The 22,532-nt window shown below is 38.3% G+C and overlaps 2 protein-coding genes across 2 annotated transcripts; both read right to left on the reverse strand.

Annotated features, from left to right (window-relative positions):
* Window positions 1–4,586: 4,586 nt before the first annotated feature.
* LOC139716359 (NACHT, LRR and PYD domains-containing protein 12-like) lies at window positions 4,587–15,326 on the reverse strand. Its single transcript, XM_071627905.1, has 7 exons — window positions 15,205–15,326; window positions 14,027–14,320; window positions 10,801–11,109; window positions 8,152–9,713; window positions 6,776–7,281; window positions 5,894–5,990; window positions 4,587–4,728 (listed from the first exon to the last, which is right to left on the reverse strand). The coding sequence occupies exons 2-7, from the start codon at window positions 14,214–14,216 to the stop codon at window positions 4,678–4,680; spliced, it is 2,715 nt and encodes a 904-aa protein (XP_071484006.1). The 5' UTR covers window positions 14,217–14,320; window positions 15,205–15,326; the 3' UTR covers window positions 4,587–4,677.
* A 45-nt stretch (window positions 15,327–15,371) lies between these two features.
* Window positions 15,372–22,294, reverse strand: LOC139716360 (uncharacterized). The gene is made up of 4 exons (XM_071627906.1): window positions 22,190–22,294; window positions 20,361–20,499; window positions 15,442–16,911; window positions 15,372–15,382 (listed from the first exon to the last, which is right to left on the reverse strand). Exons 2-4 carry the CDS (start codon window positions 20,416–20,418, stop codon window positions 15,372–15,374), a joined length of 1,539 nt encoding a protein of 512 aa, XP_071484007.1. The 5' UTR covers window positions 20,419–20,499; window positions 22,190–22,294.
* Between the last annotated feature and the right edge of the window lie 238 nt (window positions 22,295–22,532).

Below are 22,532 nucleotides of genomic sequence, written 5' to 3' on the forward strand. Positions count from 1 at the left end.
GATTAGATTAGCGGATCGATTTTTTTTCATGTTCTGAAGACTGTCGGAATTTATTCTTGTCTCACTTCCGTTATAATTGATAGAAACAGTATAATTCAACGAGCGCATTACCTTTTAATCTTTCATCAAATTCAGATAAAGATATAGGGAGAGTCATGAAGTTTTCCTATTCTGCGCAACAGTTCTTGAGCAATAAATATAGATATACAAATGAATAAGGTAATAGTGTTATTGCCTCACAACTTACTACATAGTTTGTACTCAACTCCTGATATTATATTATTTTTTCTTTGTTCATGCCCGGTACATGGTATCTTAGAATATCCGATAGACCATTATTTTTAAGATATTCAGCCAGGAATAGCATTATGTTACACTTTTATAAACGAAAACTTTGATTTCAGCAGTCTTTGTTTTTTTTTTTAACAATTTACAGAAACTGACGAGATGATCACATCATTGATTCACCCATTTGTATATTCATATTAACGTGGTTCAAGATCCGTTTGGTAAAAATTAGTGAAATTTTATACTTTTAATTTCAAAACTTCCTTAATATTTACCCGATTTTTATCTAATGTTTACCGTTGTGCTTTAAGAAATGTTCCTTTATTTCGAAATAGACCGGTTTTAAGGGATTAATAGGCATATTTGGTGTGAAGTTACTACTTCATTTGTTTGTCTTGAAATGTTTCAATCAATGATTATCGTCCTTTCTTTCCATTCGACAATTTACTAAGGGACTTATATACCTACCAGGGCTTCTTTAGATTTTTCCATATTCAAGATCTTTGACAAGTGAACTATACTCCCTTCCCGATTGATTTCGTTCCTTCTGAATTATCAAGTCTCTTTACCCAGCCTCCGTAGTATACATTATAGGTCCTATTCTACTAAGGTCATGATACCTTTAACCTACGAAACAATGTACATCAGTCTGCTATCGCTTTTACCTTTCATGAAGCCTTTACCTTTCATGAAGTCTTCAGTATCCAGTGATATTTTGTATATTCGGCATATTATGTTTCATTTTGTGTGGAAAAATTCATATCGTTTCGTGTCATGTGAAAATTGACAAAAGTTAAATCATAAAAATATATATTTTGAGCAATATCTATATTGTCTCAAATCGGATAAAATAAAGCATTCAATTTCTCGCAGGTTATTAGAAGCAAACAAAGAATGCATTTGTTTATTATACGGGAGAATTCCAACGACACAAAAGTAATATTTAGTAACACTCTATCCAGCCCCATGCTACAATTCTATAATTAGGGTAAGGCAATATCAAGGAGAAGAATGACAGAAGTAATTATTATTATTTTTTTTAACCGATATGAAAGTTTTGATAGTTTATCAACTCGACCCACGCCAATGCTCGATATAGCTCTGAAAATGAATATATGTAATTTCCACGAGTGTTAGCTGTCTAATGAAATTCAAATAGGATACACTTTTCATAACACATTTCATAATTCAATCTAATTTTTATCAATATCTGAATTCTTACTAGGAATACTCAAAACCTGCTGAATTAAAAAAACGTGGCTTAATCTCCCAAAGTATAAAATGGAAAGTGCTTCTATGTCAGTATCTAGAGAAGATAAAGGATATTATCAAAAATATTCATTCCAGCCTACCTGTTACAGACCCATTATCCTCAATTTCAGTACAGAGAACTTTATGATTTTTGTTTTGTTCTAGATCTACATGTACTCTGTTTATTATGCTTGGGTCCAGCACTGTCTTGGTTAATGGAGAAACATCCACTTGAACTAATGGAAATCTTTCAATTTGTCTGAAAATAAAAAGACGTTATGAAAACAAGGATATGACAATTTGGTACATAAAATAATAGTCTGTCTGTCGACACAGTCCGTAGTGATGATAGAGATGAGAGGCGTTGAAAGACAGATTCACGAATTCATTCAGTCACTCATGAGCTTTATTAATTTGGCAAAATATGAAACAATTCTAGTCAAAGCAAATCAAGAGGCGAAACGGATGGTCAGTTATGAGGTGATATAATATCATAAATAATATCCGATACTCTGGGGAGGCGGAATACATTTGGATTTACATAAGACACATTTACTTATACAAAATGTAGAACAAAGAGTCGTGATGTACGGTACTCCCAGTCAAGCTATTCAAACACTGGAGGTCTAGAAAATGCATCGACTCAGCTCTATCGTTTGTAATGTTCTCGATCCTTATATCTCGTGCATTAGACAAACTTATTTTCATTTTGGATGAGACTGTATGTACTTTGTTAAGCTGAAGTTTAAACATAATTCAGTGGTAATCTACTATTCATGTACATACCCAACATGCGAAACATGTCTTTGACTGTTCACGCGATTGTTTCTTAAATGAATTAAAAAAAATCAGCAATTTTGAAAAAAAAAAATCATCTAACCGTTCACATAATGAGAGAAATGCAAAAACTGAGTTTGTGATAAGCCCATATTCATACTCAGACTGAAAGCTTTTACACAATTGGCCATCACATACTGCTCTAAGTCACAGAGATGCTTGTGAAACCCAATATGATATATATATATATATATATATATATATATATATATATATATATATATGTATATATATATATATATATACATATATATATATATATATATATATACATATTTTTGTTTGTTTTTGCAAGAAGAATGTATTCGTGGATGATTTTGAATGGTATGAGATATCCATAACACGTCTATAAGAACAAGATACCTTAAAGATTCCCCTATAAAAACAGGAAAAGTAAACGACACTAATTACATTATTTTGTAATATCTTTATCTTTCCTTTCAATGACGAATTTGCAATTTTCTAATAGGCCGTGGGCATATTTCGTTTTCCTTTATAAACAGCTATAGTCAGAGTCAAAGATGACAACAGGCTTAAGATTATATTTATGATTTAACAATAGGCAAAGATGCATTAGTGAGTTTCTCAGGAACGATAACCGTACATTTGAAAAGCATCACACAAAATGCTTATTGATTAAACTTTCTTCTTCTTTTTTTTTCCTTTCAAGTTAACTTTGAAACATCTGAACCACAGTTTACACACACCTATGACTGACGAAAAGAAGATATACTGTGGACTCCCATTATAACAAAGTCCTCGGGACCGGCATTTTTCTTTCGTTATAACCGAATAAATAAACAATGAAAAAACAAATCAAGGATATTGTTGCGACCTGAAATTTTATTTCGCTGTAACCGGAATTTCGTTATAACCAAGATTGATAACCGTGTTCGTTATAACGGGTGTGCACTGTACTGCATTATACATACTAACAACATTGATATCTTACAAACAAACAAATTACATTGAATAGTTGGAGTGATGTTTGTTATTCCCAAGGCTCTTTAATTCGAAAATGGAAACAGAAAACGATGCCCATACAAACGAACATTCGGCATTGTGAACATTATTTCGTTTTCGGATTAACGTACTTTCGTAATAACGAAACAAACCTGATTTCATTTTCGGATTGACAAACCTTTGATCGGAATATACAACGAACATTCGGAATATCGTACCGCAATCAAATAATCGATTCTATGTTGCATAGAACTAGCATGGGATTTTAAAGTTAATGAACAGAGTTATCATGGTACGAGGTAGAATATAGTATTTTCCAGTGTAGTTGACATACATTCAGTATGGATGTAAATGCTACGAGTATGTAATTATCAACTTCTTAAACTCGCTGCAGTGATGAATTTATGATCATAATGCTATACAGCAGCATATAACCATTTTGTTGTGGTATGAGTATCAGTTTTTAGTTTTACTGTCTTATTAATTATCATCGTTATGAATGTAGATAATATTCATTTTAACTCATGATTTCGAGAGGGGACATCCCACTAGACCGCCACACCCACGAGTCACGAGTCGTGAGCTGTGTAACTCATGGGCTGTATGATTCGTGGGCTGTATGTCTCATGGGTGTCGGTCTGGTGACGTGAACCCACTACGAAATTGCTATAGACAGGCGTCAATCCACTAGACTGGATGATCGGTGTCTGTGCTTATTGATTCAATTTACTTTAATTCAAATGAAATTTTTTTTCCCATAACACATTTTTGTTATTGATAAAGACGCAAAGAAACAAAACCAATAATGTATTTCAACAAGGGACAGGTTAAACGGAGGAGGAAGGAGGAAGAAGAAAGAAGAGACTATTTGAGAGGAAGCAGGGGTCAGCAGCATATGCAGAGCAATTGCCACACATTATTCATTGGCATGGTCAAGGTCATCAACATCAAAGAAGTTATGCAAATAAGATATAAAAACATGTCATTAAAGTATTACCTAAGAACCAAGTAAAGCTGTCTTTATTTTTTTCTTGAATACTGCAAAGCTCGGTGCATCTTTTAGATCATCTCTTAGTTCGTTCCAATAACTTGGTCCTGTATAAACCAAAGCATTCTGGGCGAAAATATCGTTGAACGCGATGAAGGGCAATTTGTCAACCAGATGCATTAAAAAGAAAGAACTAACTCGAAGCAAGACTTATTAATTTGAGTAAAAGTAGGCATTCTATCCTCACACTGCGGCTTCCCTCGTTGCTGTGTTGGCAGTATAGATCAAGCAAGGTTGGACTGAAAGGTACGCTCCTCCAGGCCTTGTATCATATGCGTGGCGTTCATCACTCAACAATAAGTACTTGGAATCTTGTAGGTCCTCGATGGATTGCGAAAGGTCTGTTTGGACATCAAAATATTTTGAGATTTTCTATGTCTTAATGACCCGTTTACAGGGGTATGGATATTCAAACCAGCCCGACATCCAAGAGTCATATACATCACATGCCTCTTGGGCTTAAAAAAGATCCGTGAGTTATACAGCCCATGAGCTTGACACTAGGAAAATAAAACCCATGAGTCCCGACACTAGGCAAAAAGGGCCCAGTGTCCGACACTATACGCAAATAAGGCCCACGAGTCCGACACTGAGCAAAAAGACACATCCATCAGACCGACACTGAGCAAAAAGACACATCCATCAGACCGACATTGCGTACATTAAACCCATTATATTGATGTAATGAGTGTCGGACTTGTGGGCCTTGTCTGCCTAGTGGTGGACTCATGAGCCCATTCTGCCCATTGTCGAACTCGTGGGCTGTATGACTCTCAGAGCTGTATAACAATACTGGATTGGACTCGTGACTTGCATCCGATTCATACCCATCAATAGATATTTCCTACATATTGTGATTGCGTAGCTTTTAATGACAACCTGTTATTTCGTGTTGTCAATTTCAATGTAGTTTTCGATGAGTATTGTTGCAAATTTAAAATATTTGAAAAATATTCCAAACATTTCATAAACAAAAACAAAAATAACAAGTTAAAGGGATGAAAAGAAAAACCATTTCATTGACAATGATGCTCTATAAAACATTGATATTTCAAGCATGTGGAGAGAAAGCTCATCAATTTCAACTTCATCAAACCTACAGTAAGGAGTATGTCACAGATTCAGAGCCCAGAGTGGTTTTTTTTTTTTCTCGTTTCGGTTTGAGGTACAACGGAAAGCAACAAGAGCATTGAATAATTTGATAATAGCATCAAATCTACAGTCCTTTCATTCAGGTGACAAGTGTTATTGGACACACTTCTTTCATTTATTTGACTACAGAGAACGAAACAAATTGAGGGTGAGGTAATCTTGCAGTTATTTAGGCCTACTTGTTATTACCATAATGTATTACATTCAGCGCAGTTTGTACTGCCGCTGAGTGGTAAGAAATAAGTGCCAGATTCAAATCCGAGGCTGGTTCGTACTTTCATAAACTCTATCATGATACAAATCGGAGAGCTACAGCAAGAAAAAAATCTACTTACGGCCACAAAAAATACTTACATGTTGGAGAGCTACCTCGATCCCGCCGTGTATGTTGTCCGCCTGAAAGTTGAGATACTGTTGTACTGCACCTCCTTCCTGTGTGCAGTTGATTATCCTAGGATGAGGAAAGCGGGATCGAGATGTTCGTTATTCTGTAGGTTTGTTAAAAATGAGATGTCATTCACTATTCCGAATGTTCGTTACATCGAACACTATTCCGTGTACCTGGAGATTCATTAGTCCGCGATTGAATATATATACACACACATATATATATATATATATATATATATATATATATATATAAATACATACATATATATACATATATATATACATATATATATATATATATATATATATATATCATATAATTTGGGCATGGCGTTATTCCGAAGGTTCGCTATATTCTGAAGGTTTGTAAGTATCTAATAATGTTCGTTTTTCAGCCCAAACTGAAATCTTCGTTAACCCCCAAATATATGCCAATAACGAATCGTATTTCTTTTTCGTATAATCGAACCTTCATGATTAAAAAAAAAACCTATTTTCAATTTCGGAATATGGTTTACCTTCGGAATGACGAACCTTGATTTCATTTTCGGATTCGTAAAGCGAACCTCCGGAATAACGACCTGTAAAAGAGGAAAATCATGCTAAGTAATCGATGAAAATGCGAGCACTCTAATATAATTCTGCAAATGCGACCAATCCGAGCTGATTTTTTTTTTTTTTTTGGAGCCATTTTGCCGAAATACAGTATACTTCCAAGAAGAGAGGCAAAGAGAGGGAAATACTACTAGTGGAAAACTATGGACGTGTTGCATACTACACAATGCTATACTACGTGAATCATATAAGGGGGTGTTTTGAATGTAGAGGTAATCATGAACTACTCACCTTATGTTTGACATGTACCGGCTCGCTCTAAACCGCATGAGTATGTGAACCAACAATACTTCTTCAATTCTTAAGCTGATCAACTCCAGTTTTTCTAGACACGGCATATTCATTCTGGAACAATCCAGAAACAACTCGACAGCCTCTTCTGACAATCTTCCATTACACCCGCTGATAGTGAGGCACCTTAGCTTGCTGTCGGTATGTCTCAAGCCGGTGGCCACACTCGTTATTACTGCGTTCAGTTTGTCAAGGTTGGGATTATTTTCAACGGAGAGCTCCTGAAGACTAGGAAGAGATGCTATTAGTCCCACATATTGATAGGTGTGTTCGAGAGGTCCTACTGTGAGACGAGTAACGGTGATGAGCTTCGGTGTATCGCAGAAATTCAGCGACGACTCCCATATTTTCATTTCTCGTAGATTCTTGCATGACGCTAGACTGCGCCATAGTTGGTCGGTGAGTCCGTGCTCTAGATAGCAATACATCAGTTCGACAGACGTTACCTGAAAGAGAAAGTGCGAAACAGGACTTTGTCATTTCTAGCGCTGGAATTTGTTTTAATAACATGGCCGGTGCCACGTTTTCTAACGTGGGGCCCACTTCAGACTTCTGGTGCCACTTCCGGGTTTCATCAGCTAACAAGCAAAAAGAGTTTATTGGAGTCAATTCTCTCATCAATGAATGACCTCCTTTAGGGCTCTTTCCTAGAATTGTAAAATGAATATAATTCCCTGAACAATTTCGTTATTCCAAAACTTTAATTCTCTTTCTTTTTCGGCTTTTAACCAAATTGTTGATGTAGTTCTGGCACGTGATGTTTTTTTCTTTCTTTTTCTGGCCAGCTCGGCTCTAATGTCTATCTATTGAGAGAATTAGATTTTCCGTGTATGCGTTGTGACCAACTTAAAAATTACATGTATAAAACACACACACACACACGCACACACACGCGCACACTTGTATATTGTGTAAGTGCTCATTCGCAGGTTCAGCTTGCGACGAACCAGTATTGCAGGCTAAACAGAAAAAAAATAGCCATGAGTATTTGAGATTTGCGGGCTTGTACATCAACGAAAAGCAGACCCCAAAACATTTCGTAGAACAGACAACCTAATTGTTCGACAGAAGAAGAAAAAAAAAAGTAATAATGCGCCAAAACGTATGTGATCACGTACACATGAGTGTTCGAAATTGTTATTGCCGGACAAAGAAAAACAAACGAACAAACAAAGAAACGAACAAAACGTTCAAAATAAGAAACAAGTCACTCTTTTATGTTTGTTAGTGACTCCATACACAGCATTACGCTGTCATGGAAATATCCTTTGACCAGTCTTGCTTTCACACACACACACACACAAAATCTTATTCACCTTTACTTGAAGACAAGAAGGTAGTTTCTGGACACCCAGCACTGCAATAGAAGTCGTAGACCAAAGGACAAGCTTGCCATCGCTGAGGAAGGTGAAAAGTTCCTCATCAAGGTTGGCTACATCTTCGTCCAAAGTGTTGGATTCACAGAAGCATTCTAGCATCAAATTTTGCATTTTTTGCCTCTTGTCTGCACTGGTCGCCGCAGCAGTGGTTGTCAGCACCGAGAGCCGTGGTTGAAAGCCTTGCCCAGCTACAAACCGGGTCATATTAGCGTACATCAATGGTGTTTCGCTCGAACTTAATCGTTCAAGAAAGCGCTTCAGCCTCTCTGAATCGCTGGAGAGGAATCTGGCAGCGAGGTACTCTTGTCCAAGTTTGTGGAAAAACTCGATGTAAGTCTTTGATGTGATTCCATCTTTTGCTAAGCGACGCACCGGTAAAGTCTGCTTTGAAAGAATCCCAAGCGCTACACCTTCATCAACCGCACCCCTGACTCCGTCAAAAGCAGACTCTTCAAAGACCAGAGTCTGATTGCTGCTTACAAGTCCTGCAAGAGCCACTTCTCCGAGAGAATCGAGAAGTGACTGATAGTCACAGTTGAGGTTCTCGTCCTTCGCCTGGGCGTGTGCTAGAAGGAACTGCATGATTGAATCGAAGAGCCCTGTCATCGTTGAAACGTCCTCGATGAATTGTTCCTCCCAGAGACAACATACCATGGTGCAGAGTAAGGGTATTTTGATCATTTCCACAATCCAATCCTCATGGCGTATGAACTGTTTTAGCTGATCACCTTCTGGTTTCTTTCCTTTAGCGTGGAAATACTTGTCAATGAAGGAATATGAGAGAGTCTGGGTGAATCCTTGTATTTCCATTTTGGTATAGGCCTTCACCAGCAAGGGTTGTCTGAAATCTTGCTCTAGGAAGGGGCGTGTCGTGACGACAGTTCGGCACCGTCGGTACTTCTTGTCCGCTAGGATGAGGAGAATGTCACTCTGGGACTTTCCTACTGTGACTCTGGCCTTGTATTCGTCGTAACCGTCGAAGGCGAATACACAGTCTTCCTCGTGGCGCCCGATGAAGTCCTCGAGAGACGCTGCCGTAACCCCATGGACGAGTCCGAGTGGTCCTGAGAGAGCAGCCTCACCAAGCGACATGTCTTTCTCAAGAGCTCGCATTTGGAAGGCAAAGAAGAGAGGAACCTCCGATAATGGGGAGCCTTCATCTTGGTTCAGCCAATCGTAAGCCAGTTTGGCCACGAAACAGGTTTTGCCTCTTCCAGCATGTGCAAGCATGAGAATTCGTCTCGGCAACGTATCGTGGACTTTCTCCCGAAAAACGTCAGCAACAGAGTTAGGAAGGATCCTTCTTTCTATTTCACCCGTGACTCTGTCTTCGATGTAGATGATGATGTTTGTAAACAGATTTTTCAAGTCGGCAAAATCTGTAGGATCCCACGGTTTCCTTTGTATCTGACATGTAAATGTCCTGTAGTGCTCCCGAAGAGCCTTCCCTAAGCGAGCTATAGCATCAATCCCTTCGGCAAGGGTATCTACCTGGAAGCCTGGGATAAATGTGAAACGGGGGATGAGATTAGCATTTCACAGAATACGAACTATGGACAAATGGATAAATGTCTTACTCTGTGGAAAGGGTACGGTAATACTATGCAATATAAAAGATTGTAGAGGATCACTTGTTCATGGATTGTCTTGGAACCTAAGAGAATTACGGCAAAATGCGGGCCCTACCTATGTGTATTATACGTTCTACGGCATCCGAAAATAAAACAACAACAACAAACAAACAAACAAGCAAACTTGTATTCAAGTTGCCATTGTTCATGCCCATCAAAGGAACCACACTGTTTTGGTGTTGTTGTTGTTGTAGAGACAGTTTAAAAAAGAGTATCATAATATTTTGTTTCACAAATACATTCAACTCATGTTAGAGTATTCATGTCTTGATAGCGTGGAAAAATAATACTGGATGGACATTCATCATTCTTATCTCCCTTATCAAGAAAAAGAACGTACCCACCTTGATTAGACTTGATCAAACTGATGATATTCGGAGTTTAACCTACTTCAAGCAAATGTTTGATCGGTATGTTGATGATATGTATGTTTATATTTATACACTTTATCAACCCCTTTGGCAATCTTTGAATTTAGTCTCTTTAAATTTTTCTAAAATATCTTGTGCTTAGAGACATTAATGGTACATATATATTGATATTTAGAAAATCAATATCAATACAAAAAATGGGAAGATGGGTTGGACCTTACTTTGTATGTGGATTTCATTGTGATTTTAAAGAAATGTGATTTAAACGCCAAATTGTATGTGGATGTTTTACAGAAGAATCATTTCATCAAAGGGAATGGACAATGTTGTCTTCTCTAACAAAATACCAAGGATAACATATTCCTGCAACGAAAAACTTTTGATGTCATTCCCGTCTAATAGTTATTTAAGTAAATCAGTTAAAGTAACAATTTAAAAATAAGTGAAAAAATGACCAAAGAAAATGGGATTCCGTAAGTTGATAATACGCAACCATAAAATCACAGTTTCAATGAGAGTCAGAATTCACGTTAAAGCGCATGCGATTGTACTCAAGTGAGTTGAACAGAGAGGGTTTAGCTCACCTTCTACAATGGCTACATCAGCGAGATGTTTATCAGCGAGGAAAACGAGGCCTGCTCTAACGAGCGCCCTCTTTAGACAGACCCGCTGGTTCTCTGGTAGGATTCGTTGGCGCCACTTAAAAAGCATGTCGGTCGCTCCCCTGCACGTGACTCTGCCAAAAGCTCTACTCGATGACAGAAACTTCTGTACGTCACTTGAGGTGAAACCTAGGGTGCTGCCTAAGGCCCGAACCTGCTGCTCACCTTCGATGTCTTTGGCAATTTCGCTGAGAAAAATGTCCGAATTTTCAGCTTTCTCTCCAACACCCTCTGAATGATGAAATGCAAACAAACAACGTTCTCATAATTAACGACGCAAAATACCATTACAGTCGCAGTGCGGTATGTGCAATGACAATTAAGCCGAAGAAAAGCTCTAAATTTACAAAGCATTCCTGTTCATTTTGTTAAATTCTTCTTGACTGTCAATATATGCTAGCTGAGATATCGAAAAAGTGTGCTCAAAATATGCACTCGTGACAGTTAAGTGCGAAAGTGTTTGCGAAAGGCGACTATTAGCGACGGTAAACAAAATAATGTCAGCGACTGATTTGTTGTTGTTGTTGTTGTTGCTACAATTAGCAGCTGCATACCAATCCTTTACCAATCCCTAATATTAAAAGCTTGAGCAACCCTTCCCCAGCATTCCAATTTCTTCTGAATGCCATCGAAGAATATTTTCGAGATGGATTTCTAGAATATGGACATTAATTTTTGTCAGGGAGAGGCACAACGTGCAGCTGCCCTTGAGGAACTGCTTTGCCACGTTGCTGCTGCTACAACTATCGTGCAAATCAAGAAAAAGAAAGAAGAGGTTCAGCAGTAGCAGGGTTTAGTAGCACCCTACTGGACTGGAGGGAGTCGAGATCCCCTCCTGGGGCATCGGCATGGACCTATACCTCGACCCCTGCTAGTTTTATTGGCATGGCGATCTACGTGACAAATTTCTGTCAATGGATCGATTTTACACAGAAACCGTTACGGTCACCTGTCGGTAGCATCGGAGAAGTACAAAGAACTTTAGCGACCCCGTCTTACCGACTGTTTTGCAGGCAACTTTGCAGAAATGATAATTCACAAAGAAATTGAGAAATATTCAGAATTTATTTGCACCAAGAGCCACTTTCCGACAAAGAACACTGTTTGAGATATTTCTTGCAACCTTATAAGGGGGTATCTCACTGAGCGGCGAACGTTTGCGAACGTAGCGAGTTTGGGATTTCGCCAGGGTTCGTAAAGGGTTGCAAAAGGTTCGTTAACAGTTGCAAGAAAGTTCGCAAACGGTTTTTATTGTCGCAAGCAGTTTTTCTTGTCGCAAAGAAATTTTGAACATGTTCAAAATTTCTTTGCGAATTTGTATTTTCGCTAACAGTTGCAAACATTCGTAAAACACCCGTAAGAATTCGCAAACGGTCGTAATACGGTGTCGCTAACATTTTTATTTGATTCGCCACTGCTAGCGAACAAGTAGCCATATGTTTCCTATATAAAAGCTCCTGAAACAGGCAAGGTTCCACTCTAAGAAAGTTCTTGAAGCTCTCGACATCTCCAACATGTAATTGCTGCAAAAGCTTTTCATATTGACCAAAGTCTGTCCTCTGCAACAACCACTCTCTGACCCAAATAGTCTTTCTTTTCTTCTTCCTTTCTTGTTTTTCTTCATCTTCTTTCTCTTAAGTTGCACGATAGCTGTAGCAGCAGCACGGCAAAGCAGCTCTTCACGGATAGCAGCACGTTGAGCCTCTTCTTGGCAGAAATTCAGTTTCATATTCTGGAAATCCATCTTAATTGAACGGTGGTCACAAGAGATCTGAATGCAGTGGAAGGTTGTACGTTCGTTTTATGGGTCTGACTATACATAATCGCCTGGTACTTTTCCAGGTGCCAAAACATTCGCAAATTGTCGCAAGGGATTGGCAAACAGTTGCTAATATTTGCAAAACTGTCGCTAACATTTGCAAAACTGTCGCTAACATTAGCTAACAGTCGCTAATAGCCACCTGTGTTTCGCAAACACTTTCGCAAACATTCGCTCAAGTGTTGCTTATTGTCGCTAAACATCGCGAAAAGTCCCTAGCTGTCGCTAATGGCAGAAGCGAACCTTGATTTTTCGCAAACATTCGTCAGAAAAGTTGGCGAATCTCAAATTCGCTACGTTCGCAAACGTTCACCGCTCAGTGAGATACCAGCGAACCCTTTGCAACCTTTTACGAACTCTAGCAAAATACCAAAATTGCTACCATTGCAAGCATTCGCCACTCAGCGGCGAATGTTTGCGAATGTAGCGAATTTTAGGTTTCGTCAAGGTTCATAAACAGCTGTAAACATATTCGAAAACAGCTTTACTTGTACCAAAGCAATTTTGGACATGTCCCAAGTTTCCTTGCGACAATGAAAACTATAATAGTCTACAAACCTGATTGCAAATGTTTACAAACCCTGACGAAACAGAAAGTTCGCTACATTCGCAAACATCCGCCGCTCAGAGAGATATCCCATTTAAGGATCTACACAAATACACGCATTTCATCACGTATTACAGCTCTTTATAATTCATGAGTAATGAAGATTCTGTAGAAAGCTCACAGCGAATGGATAAGTCAGCTGTTCACAGTGACAATCTGAATTTGATTGTGTAGATAAACAAAGTACATTGCAGACCTCTTTGGTTGAATTTTTCAACAAACTGAACAATAGCCATTCATGCAGCACTTACTATTTGAATATTACTGAAATTTCTGCTTGTCTGTTTTCGACAGGTCACTGCTCTTCAAATTAAAGATATAAATCTATCTCTTAAAAAGTTTGTGGTTCCGAGGCATGGCAGACCATTGCTAACTGTGAAATGGCTTATGATCTTCTTATTGACTCTTCAAATTCTTTGCAAACCTTTTATAACAAGGACTTTTCGTGACAACAAAAAATGCATGCAAAGTGCATCCAAGTATTGAACTGACACAATATGAAAGCGAGATATTATTAAAGCAGAGGGGTCAAGATGTGCTCTGAAAGATTTTTACCAGTTGACGCCTTCTGTTACATGTATTTGTAAGCGCGCAACTGCTTAAAAAACATGTCGGAATAAGGAACCAGTGGGATTCGAAGCTGTCATCCACTGGTACTGCCAATATGTCAGACGGATGGGTTACACTAGTAAAGTAGCATAGATATAACAGCAGTGTCTTACCAGAACTTGTCAGCTGTACGTTAGGAAAGAACTGTTCGGCTAACAAAACAAGTCCTGCTTGCTGTAATGCATGTTTCAACAAAGGGCGCTGCATCTCGGTTGGAACTCCCTGTCGCCACTTGGTCAGCATGTCGTGAGTACCTCGGGCAGTCTTTGTCAGTCCCATGGCGTCTGTCTCAGTGAAGCGCATAACTTCTGCCCGGCTAAAGTGGAGTGCGTAACCGAGGGTTTCTTTATCTTCATCAAACCCAATGGCTTCGGCAAGATCCAGCAATTCCAGGTCTGTTAAGCAACCTAAAAGATGATAATTAAAAAACAAACAAACAAGGAACAAGAATAAAGGTTTGTTGGAACATAAACAAAACATTAACAAAGCAAAGTTTTTGTTTTCACCACGCATGAAAATTTACCACAGCAAACAGATTATTTTAAGTATGAATTGCATTTCTTGTACCACCATATTCCCTTCTACATGACGTCATCTTCCCTATAGGTGATTATAATATCAAAGTACTGAAATTGATGATTTTATCGACTTATCCCCATTTAGAAGAGTTGTAAACTAAAGTGGCATTTCGCGCAATGTATAATCTGTTCGAGACAGACACAATAATAATCTTGTCCGTAAAGGAATGTAAAGAAAGAGACATACAGTCCTAAACTGCTTGTGTGTATTTTTTCCAAACGCCGGTCGAATTTCTTTTTCCTGTAAATTCAGACCAAGTCTGCTTTACCTGAGACTGCCTAATCACCAATCGAATCGGTACTCCGGATAATTTCCTGTCAATCCAGGAAATTGTATTCTTCGCCCGGCAGTCACAATGTCATGTAAGAATGGAAGAGATAATGAGAAGCCTAGAGATAGATAGATAAGAAAGGCAGATAGATAGATAGATAGATAGATTGATATAAATACAGGTAGATAAATAGAGAAATATCGTTGTATGGTTGTCAATGGGGGAACGCAAATTTGCAATAGTCCCTGAGACAACATTACGAGACGCAAAGCAAATACGCTATTTTGAAAAGAGAAGCATAGAAACAACTAAACTACAAAGGAGACTTCACCTATGTACAGTATGTTTAGATGTATAATGAGATGTAATTTTACATCTTTTATAATTCTGTTAGTAATGTTAATGACAAGCTACTTAGACAGTATAAGAAGAAGCAATTACCTGATGCATTTGTCACTTGTGTTTGAAGCGTTTGGGCAGCTTCTGTGCAGGGAAATGACACGTTATGCGGTAATTTTTCAGATGTAGCCTTCAAATTGGACGGTTCAAGCAGAGTGCTGTCTTCGTAGATCTTGGACCTGTCTTGCACGGGAACATGAACATCTTTATTACTTGTGTTCTCATTGTAGCTGGTTGATAATTCTTGTGTCGAATGGCTGTAAGTTGGGGTATATAGACCTTCCTCTTCGTATACTTCAGACATACTACTACCTTGTATACATTTCACCCTATTGCAGCTGGCATCTGTTACCTGTGGCGAGAGTTGATCATCAGCCTGTGTAAACGGAATTCTCTCTACGTAGATCTCTGACCTGTTACGACTTTTTCTTGTCTTCTCTTTGACGATGGTAAATGATTGTTGTGATGATGATTTCGTGTCGGCTTGTTCAGATAAAGTGGTATCTTCATGAAATTCAGACCTGTTACCAGATGATATGTAGCTCTCCTCCTCACTGTAGCTGGTATCTAGTACTTGTGGTGTGGGTTGAGGGTCCCGACATTGTCTTCTGGTCTGCTCATTGGAGATGGTAGATGGAACTTGTGACGAGGACTCCTTGTCAGCTTGTTCAAATAAAGAGGTTTCTTTGTGAAATTCGGACCTGTTACTACCTGGTAAACTTTCCCCCTCACTGTAGCTGGTATCTGTTACCTGTGGTGAAAGTTGATTATCACCCTGTGTAAACGGAATTGTCTCTACGTATATTTTGGATCTGTCACTACTTTTTCTTTCTGTCTTCTCAATGAAGATCGTAGATGGCACTTCAGCTTGTTCAGATACAGCGGTTTCTCCGTGAAATTTGGACCTGTTACTAGCTGGTATACTTTCCACCTCACTGTAGCTAGTATCTGGTACATGTGACGAGAGTGAATTATCAGCCTGTGTAAACGGAATTGTCTCTACGTATATTTTGGATCTGTCACTATTTTTTCTTTCTGTCTTCTCAATGAAGACCGTAGATGGGACTTCAGCTTGTTCAGATACAGTGGTTTCTTCGTGAAATTTGGACCTGTTACTACCTGGTATACTTTCCACCTCACTGTAGCTGGTATCTGGTACATATGACGAGAGTGGATTATCAGCCTGTGTAAACGGAATTGTCTCTACGTATATTTTGGATCTGTCACTATTTTTTCTTTCTGTCTTCTCACTGAAGATGGTAGATGGGACTTCAATTTGTTCATATAAAGAGGTTTCTTCGTGAAATTTGGACCTGTTACTTGCTGTTATAGTTTCATCCTCACTGCAGTTGGTATCTGGTACATGTGGTCTGGGTTGAGGGTCAGCGGCCTCTCCCTGGATCTCTGACCAGTCCCGACATTGCCTTCTTGTATTCTCATTGGAGGTGGTAGATAGTACTTGTAACGAGGATTCCGTGTCAGCTTGTTCAGATAAAGAGGTTTCTTCGTGAAACTCGGACCTGCTACTGTCTTGTATACCTTCCCCCTCACTGTAACTTGTACAATGCAGCGATGTGAATCCGGAGTCATATTGTGTAGATGTGGGAATCTCGTCGTAAACTTTGAGAGTATCTTGGGTATGACTGTCACTGGGTTCGGAATGTAACTCGTCCTTTCGACTATTCGACGGTGATTTGGTCGTAGCTACCAAGACGACGTTACTGTGTAGAGCATCGTAAGTAGCTGCTCCTGTTTATGATTGCAAAACAAAATGCACACTCCTTTAATCTATTTTTGTTGCACTATTGTACTGAGCTATGATCAACGGTATCGTTTCATGAGAACATCTTAGTAAATGTTTTGTGACTTTCTTTCGATACCAATTTGAAATATCAAAATTATCCCACAGATGTCTATTCATTTGTTCATTGGTGCCACCAAGGAGGTATCACACCTCCATGGCGCAATCAATACTCTTGCTGTGAAATGTTACCGATATATAATTCGCAATCATGAAAACTTTTTATCTAGTTAACTTCGTAGATCATTCAAGTAACTTTTTAGGTCACTTATGACTTGTTCAAAAAAGGTTTAATTATGCAAATAGCATTAACTTTGTGTTTTGCTCTCTATGAGTCCCATGAAATAGCAGTCTGTCATTTCAGTGTGTTCAGTTTATGCTTTTCCCTTTTATTGAAAAGTATTCGCCTGAACTAGATATCTAAAGCCTTCCATCATGTTCACCTTTGTTTTTGCACTAAATCATAATAACACTGATTTAACTGCCTTTACTTTTGCCGATCATTTTCCCCGCACCTACAGTTAGAATCAACAATGAATTTTAATAGCCTGTTATTATCCCATGGTTTCGAGTGACATATATATGCAGTTCTACCGTATTGCCTTTTTATTCGCCATCGGCCGTTAAGTTTAACATATCATGAATATAGGTAATGTAAATAATCAGTGTCGTCATCATAGAATTCGCTAATCATAACTACATAATATTCATCAAGTTGGAGAATTAGTCGTAAAATACCGTGCAATTTAAACAAAATCAGCAATAAAGTTACTAATAAATTTGGATATCTCTAGTTTCATAAAATGAAAGACTTAAAGTTGCATATACATAGTTTAAATTCAATTTTTCCCCATTTAGATCTCTAATCATGTGTCAAATTTGCAAAACAAATCAAGAGTTCAGTTTACCATTGTCTAATTTTTCATTCAGAGCTACAAGATGTTATATAGTGTATAATATGGTCTAATTTGTTTTAAGTATGCTCGCGTGAGGCCGAAATGATATTATCATTCCACGAAAAACAAAACAAAACAAAACAAAAAACATTGGATAAATATTGCAAGTGTGTAATCCCAGTATAAACGTTTGGGTTTGATGTCTATACAGGTGAACACATAAGAGTAGGGAAAATGATGACAATATGCGAGAAAGGGACTTTGGAAAGATTAATGAAGGGCTAGGAGGAGAGGAAGAGTAGGAAATGAAAGGATGAGAATGGATCGAACAAGTGAAATAAAAAAGAAGCAGGAAAATGAGATTAGGCGAAACTAAAAATCTAGAATTGTCGATATACAGCGCCTGGCGTGCCTCCGCCAATATGCCAAATAGTTCTACAGAGTAGGCCCTACGATTTGACAATGTGACAGAGCAGTTCCACATACTGTAATTGGCAAAGAATTAAAATGACATGTTTGTTACAAATGTGATGAGTGTTAACTTTCATTGAACAAGGTTTCATTTGGATTTGATATTATATATATATATATAATATATATCTTCTTTTTTTTTTTAACAGAGAGCAGGTTCTCACGACTAGAGCATTTTCACCTGAGCTTTGACTCTTGCCCTTTGACCCCTCGTCCACATTTCTTCAAATAATCACTAACTGGTACCATGCATTTTCATGACAATACTTTAAGGTATTTTCAAACTTTGGGAAAAACTGTGACAATTGAACATTTCCTTTGACCTTTGACCCCATGGCCAAAATCGCTTCCAGAATCGTTGCAATGTGCAGTAATGCATGTCTATATACCTATAGTTTTACAAAGTTTATGCCTCGAGTAATCTCCAAGTATGGAGAAAAGTGTAATTTCAGCATTGAATAGTAGAATTTCAGAATTTCAACCTGGTCTCCGATCCTAGACTTTTACCCCATGACCAAGAACGTTCCCAGTGTCCGAGAGAATCTCATCTGGTTAAGCCTACATTGTGTACACTACATTTCAAGGAAATACCCTTAGGCATTGGTGCGATTTTAAGGATTTGACCTTGACCTCTGACCCTTTATCTTTCACCACGCCATGACCCAAGAGTCCCAAGAGAATCACTGAAAGGTAGTACGTGCATATTTACTAGGTTTCATAAAGATGCCTCGAGACATTGAGAAAAAAGGATGAAATTTTAGCATTGATCACATGACCTTTGACCTTCGACCTGAGACTCCGTGGCCCAAAACTTACCCTAGAGAATACATATCGAGTAATACATGTGTGTCTACTCTAAGTTTCAATAAAATACACATTGAATTGCATAAATATGGGATAAATGTGACCGTGCACCTCAAAACGAACATAAAGTCGCACACACTGATTTCGGTGAGGACTGAAAATAAGTGAAATGGGTCAACCTAGCCGAACTTGACTTTTTCATATTTTCTGAAAGAGCGGGTCTTCTTTTACATTATGCTAAAATTTGGCATCATAAAACAGGCAGGAAAGTGTGTTTTTTAGCAGTTTATCTCGAACATTTTTGGTAGAATAGTGTGATTAGGTGTGTCTTTAGAATCCCTTTTTCATTTCTCAAAAACCTTGTCCACGCTCTTCATTTTCAACTCTAATAACTTTTTAAAGGATAGTGCTAATGCTTTGAAAGTTGGCATTAATTATGGACAGAATGTGTTAATGAGGCATGCTTAACTTCAGTTCAATCTGATAATCCCTTCATTGTTGTTACTCTGGTGGTTAACTTCCTGTTTTTTGTCCCATTCATCGCACAGCCAGCCCGGTTTGGTAAAGATTAAGCGCTTGAATAGACACTGTACTTCAGAGCCTCTTTTCTCAGTTCACACTTTTCCTGAGTTTTTGCTTTCTTTCCAATATTTAGATAGGTTAGGAGAGTTCATTTGATTTGAGTTATACATCATTTTAAAGCTTAAAGTCTGCTCTTTCAGAATATGGTCTTAACTAAAAATTCATGTCTGGCGACTTTTTGTTTGTTTTAAGGTGCAGGGTCACAAATAGTGACATTTAGAGAATTTTACATTGACCTTGACCTTTTGACCTTGAGCATGTACACCAAAACGATGATAGGCACAATTTCGTACATTCATACATATACATGTACATACCATATCCCAAGATCCCAAGTGTCATTGGGATACCTCAAGCAGTTTTAAGCTATGCTGTTCACAAACCTGATTACGGAAGGACGGAAGGACGGAATGAAGGACGGACGGGTCACATCCCGAAAACACTTCGTCAGTTCGTGGCGTATACACAGGCATAAAAATGGAGTTGGTGTGAAAGTATGAAGAACTGGAGAGCTACCATCATAAAACAGAAACATTATACACAATGAGGGAACTACTTTAGAAGGAGGATGGTGCAGGGAAGGAACAAAAAAGAAAAGAAAAGAGGGCTAAAGATGTAGGAAGAGCAAGCATTATCAAACTTACTCGTTTCTTTGGATTGCAGATTGTAAGTCCGTCGTTTACTTCCTAACTTCTTCAACATGTTTGGTTACAGCACCATTCCGCGTCGTAGAAAAAGTTTCATGCTGCGAGCTGTCATTCCAGCATACTGAAGCCCGAGATCCTAGGCTGGGCAATAAGATTATGACGATGAAACATATCTCTTATTTAGCTCTCAAAACAATACAACTTAAAAAGAATTATTACAGTTGGACTGAATGAAAATTTGTTTTATCAGGTAATCTATTTCAAACGTTCTAAATTAGGCCGAGTTTCCACTTTAATACAGTTATATAGTGATCTAGTTATCTAGTGATCTATAGTTACCTAAAGTTTAGCTATCTAGCACAATATGCATTGCGGAATTTTTCATATAGCGCATCTGGAAAGTGAAATTATTTTATTCACAACTTTGGATTTCCTGATTTTAACGGCCCCATATTAAATAATCATTTCCTTTTGCGAAAATAATGAAGAACACAATAGTCATTTTCTATTCTTTTCATACGAATGTTATCATAGGAATATACATTACGTTAGTTTATCGCAGGATTGATATCGATAAGGAACATTTTTTTACCAACATAGCAGACAGCATGCTTATTTTCTTTTATCATGCCGTGATTTCAGCTTTGTCGTAATAACCGCAATCTAAATGCTCAGAAGTAAGAAATGCAATTTAATGTCCCTGTTCTGGGTGTGTCTTCATTCTATACAGTGTTGTGAGGGTGAGGTAAGCAGGCTATGAGAGGTTTTGCCATTGAAAGTAGCGACACATGGACTTGTTGAAAAAGATAATCCTCAATTTTCGATTACGAAACCCTAGACGTTCAATGGAGGCGTCCAAATTGTGCCATATATGATTCAGGAGAACAAGAGGACGTGCATTATCAAGATAAAAAAGATGATAATGATAATAACCATGATAACACTTATTTCTTCCCCTTTATTGTCAGTCTCAGTAGTGTCATGATTGTTTAATATAACTAAGAAGTCGCGATAGTGGTAAATCTGTCAGCTTCATTGGTGGATAATATTCTTTAATTGTAAGGAGAAAGATATAAACCCCTTTCTTATAATTTGGCTCCCACCCTCTACACTCATCATTAAGGTGAGGTACGCCACCGTTTGACCAAGGAGGTATATCTCTCATACCTCCTTGGTTTGACACTATGCTACATGGTGCCATAACTCATTCACATCGCGACATGTATCATTTAGTGACTGTCAAAGCCGAGAACAAAAATGCCTCCAAATGTTGTACTGTCCATGGCTAATAATGCACTATGTCATATGCCTTTGAATACATATTATATGTCATGATTTAAAACATGTCTTGAAATCACACTGGACTTTATAATTCATAACTAAGGCCGGGCGTTTTCATGACTTCATCGTAGGACCTACATGGATTCAAAGCATGAAAAACATAGATTACGTGCATTAGATTCTTTGATTTGAAAGTACTATAAATGCGATGGTATTATACGTTCACACACTGTTAGCGGCAGTTTTACGCTCATGCACTCAGAAGGCACCATGCAGTGCTACTTTGTGACATGTATACATACAAACCGAGGAGGTGTTTGGCGAGCAAAGCACGTCATTGCACAAACTAAATACATCCCACTGCAGCTTGCGGGGGCTTAGTGCACTGGCAACACAAAACTTTGGCATCAAAACGACAACGAAATGATATGACAATTGTAAGTTACCCTAAACACAAAACACTAAACTTTGACATCGCTTTTGTCTATACTTCGACATAAACTTAGTGATCTCTAGCCTGCTATTGAAACCTCTGTTGAGTTTACCTCTTATTCCATACACTGAAGACACATGCAATCCACGTATTGTCATTAGATTCCAGCGGTTAATCCTTGCCGGTGTCGTGGTGTGCTGCGAGCGCCAAGATGGACGTCGTTCAATTCATTACCCACGGCAATTCCAGGGCTCTTGATAGCGGAAGTGGTAGACGCACGGGAACTCACATAATGGGCTGGTTTTTTTTTTTTTAAACTACGCGATCTCACAGGACGTGAACAGTATGATTCAAATATACGTTATTTGAATGGCAGTCTTTCGAGAGATACGCTGATGCATGATGACAAAGTAGACGGACATAGCGGTGACTTTTTCGTCACACTTTGTTCACTG

The sequence above is a fragment of the Diadema antillarum genome, unplaced genomic scaffold (assembly GCF_040938485.1).
Source record: "Diadema antillarum isolate AM-2024a unplaced genomic scaffold, OU_Dant_1.0 scf00000064, whole genome shotgun sequence".
NCBI lineage: Eukaryota > Metazoa > Echinodermata > Echinoidea > Diadematoida > Diadematidae > Diadema > Diadema antillarum.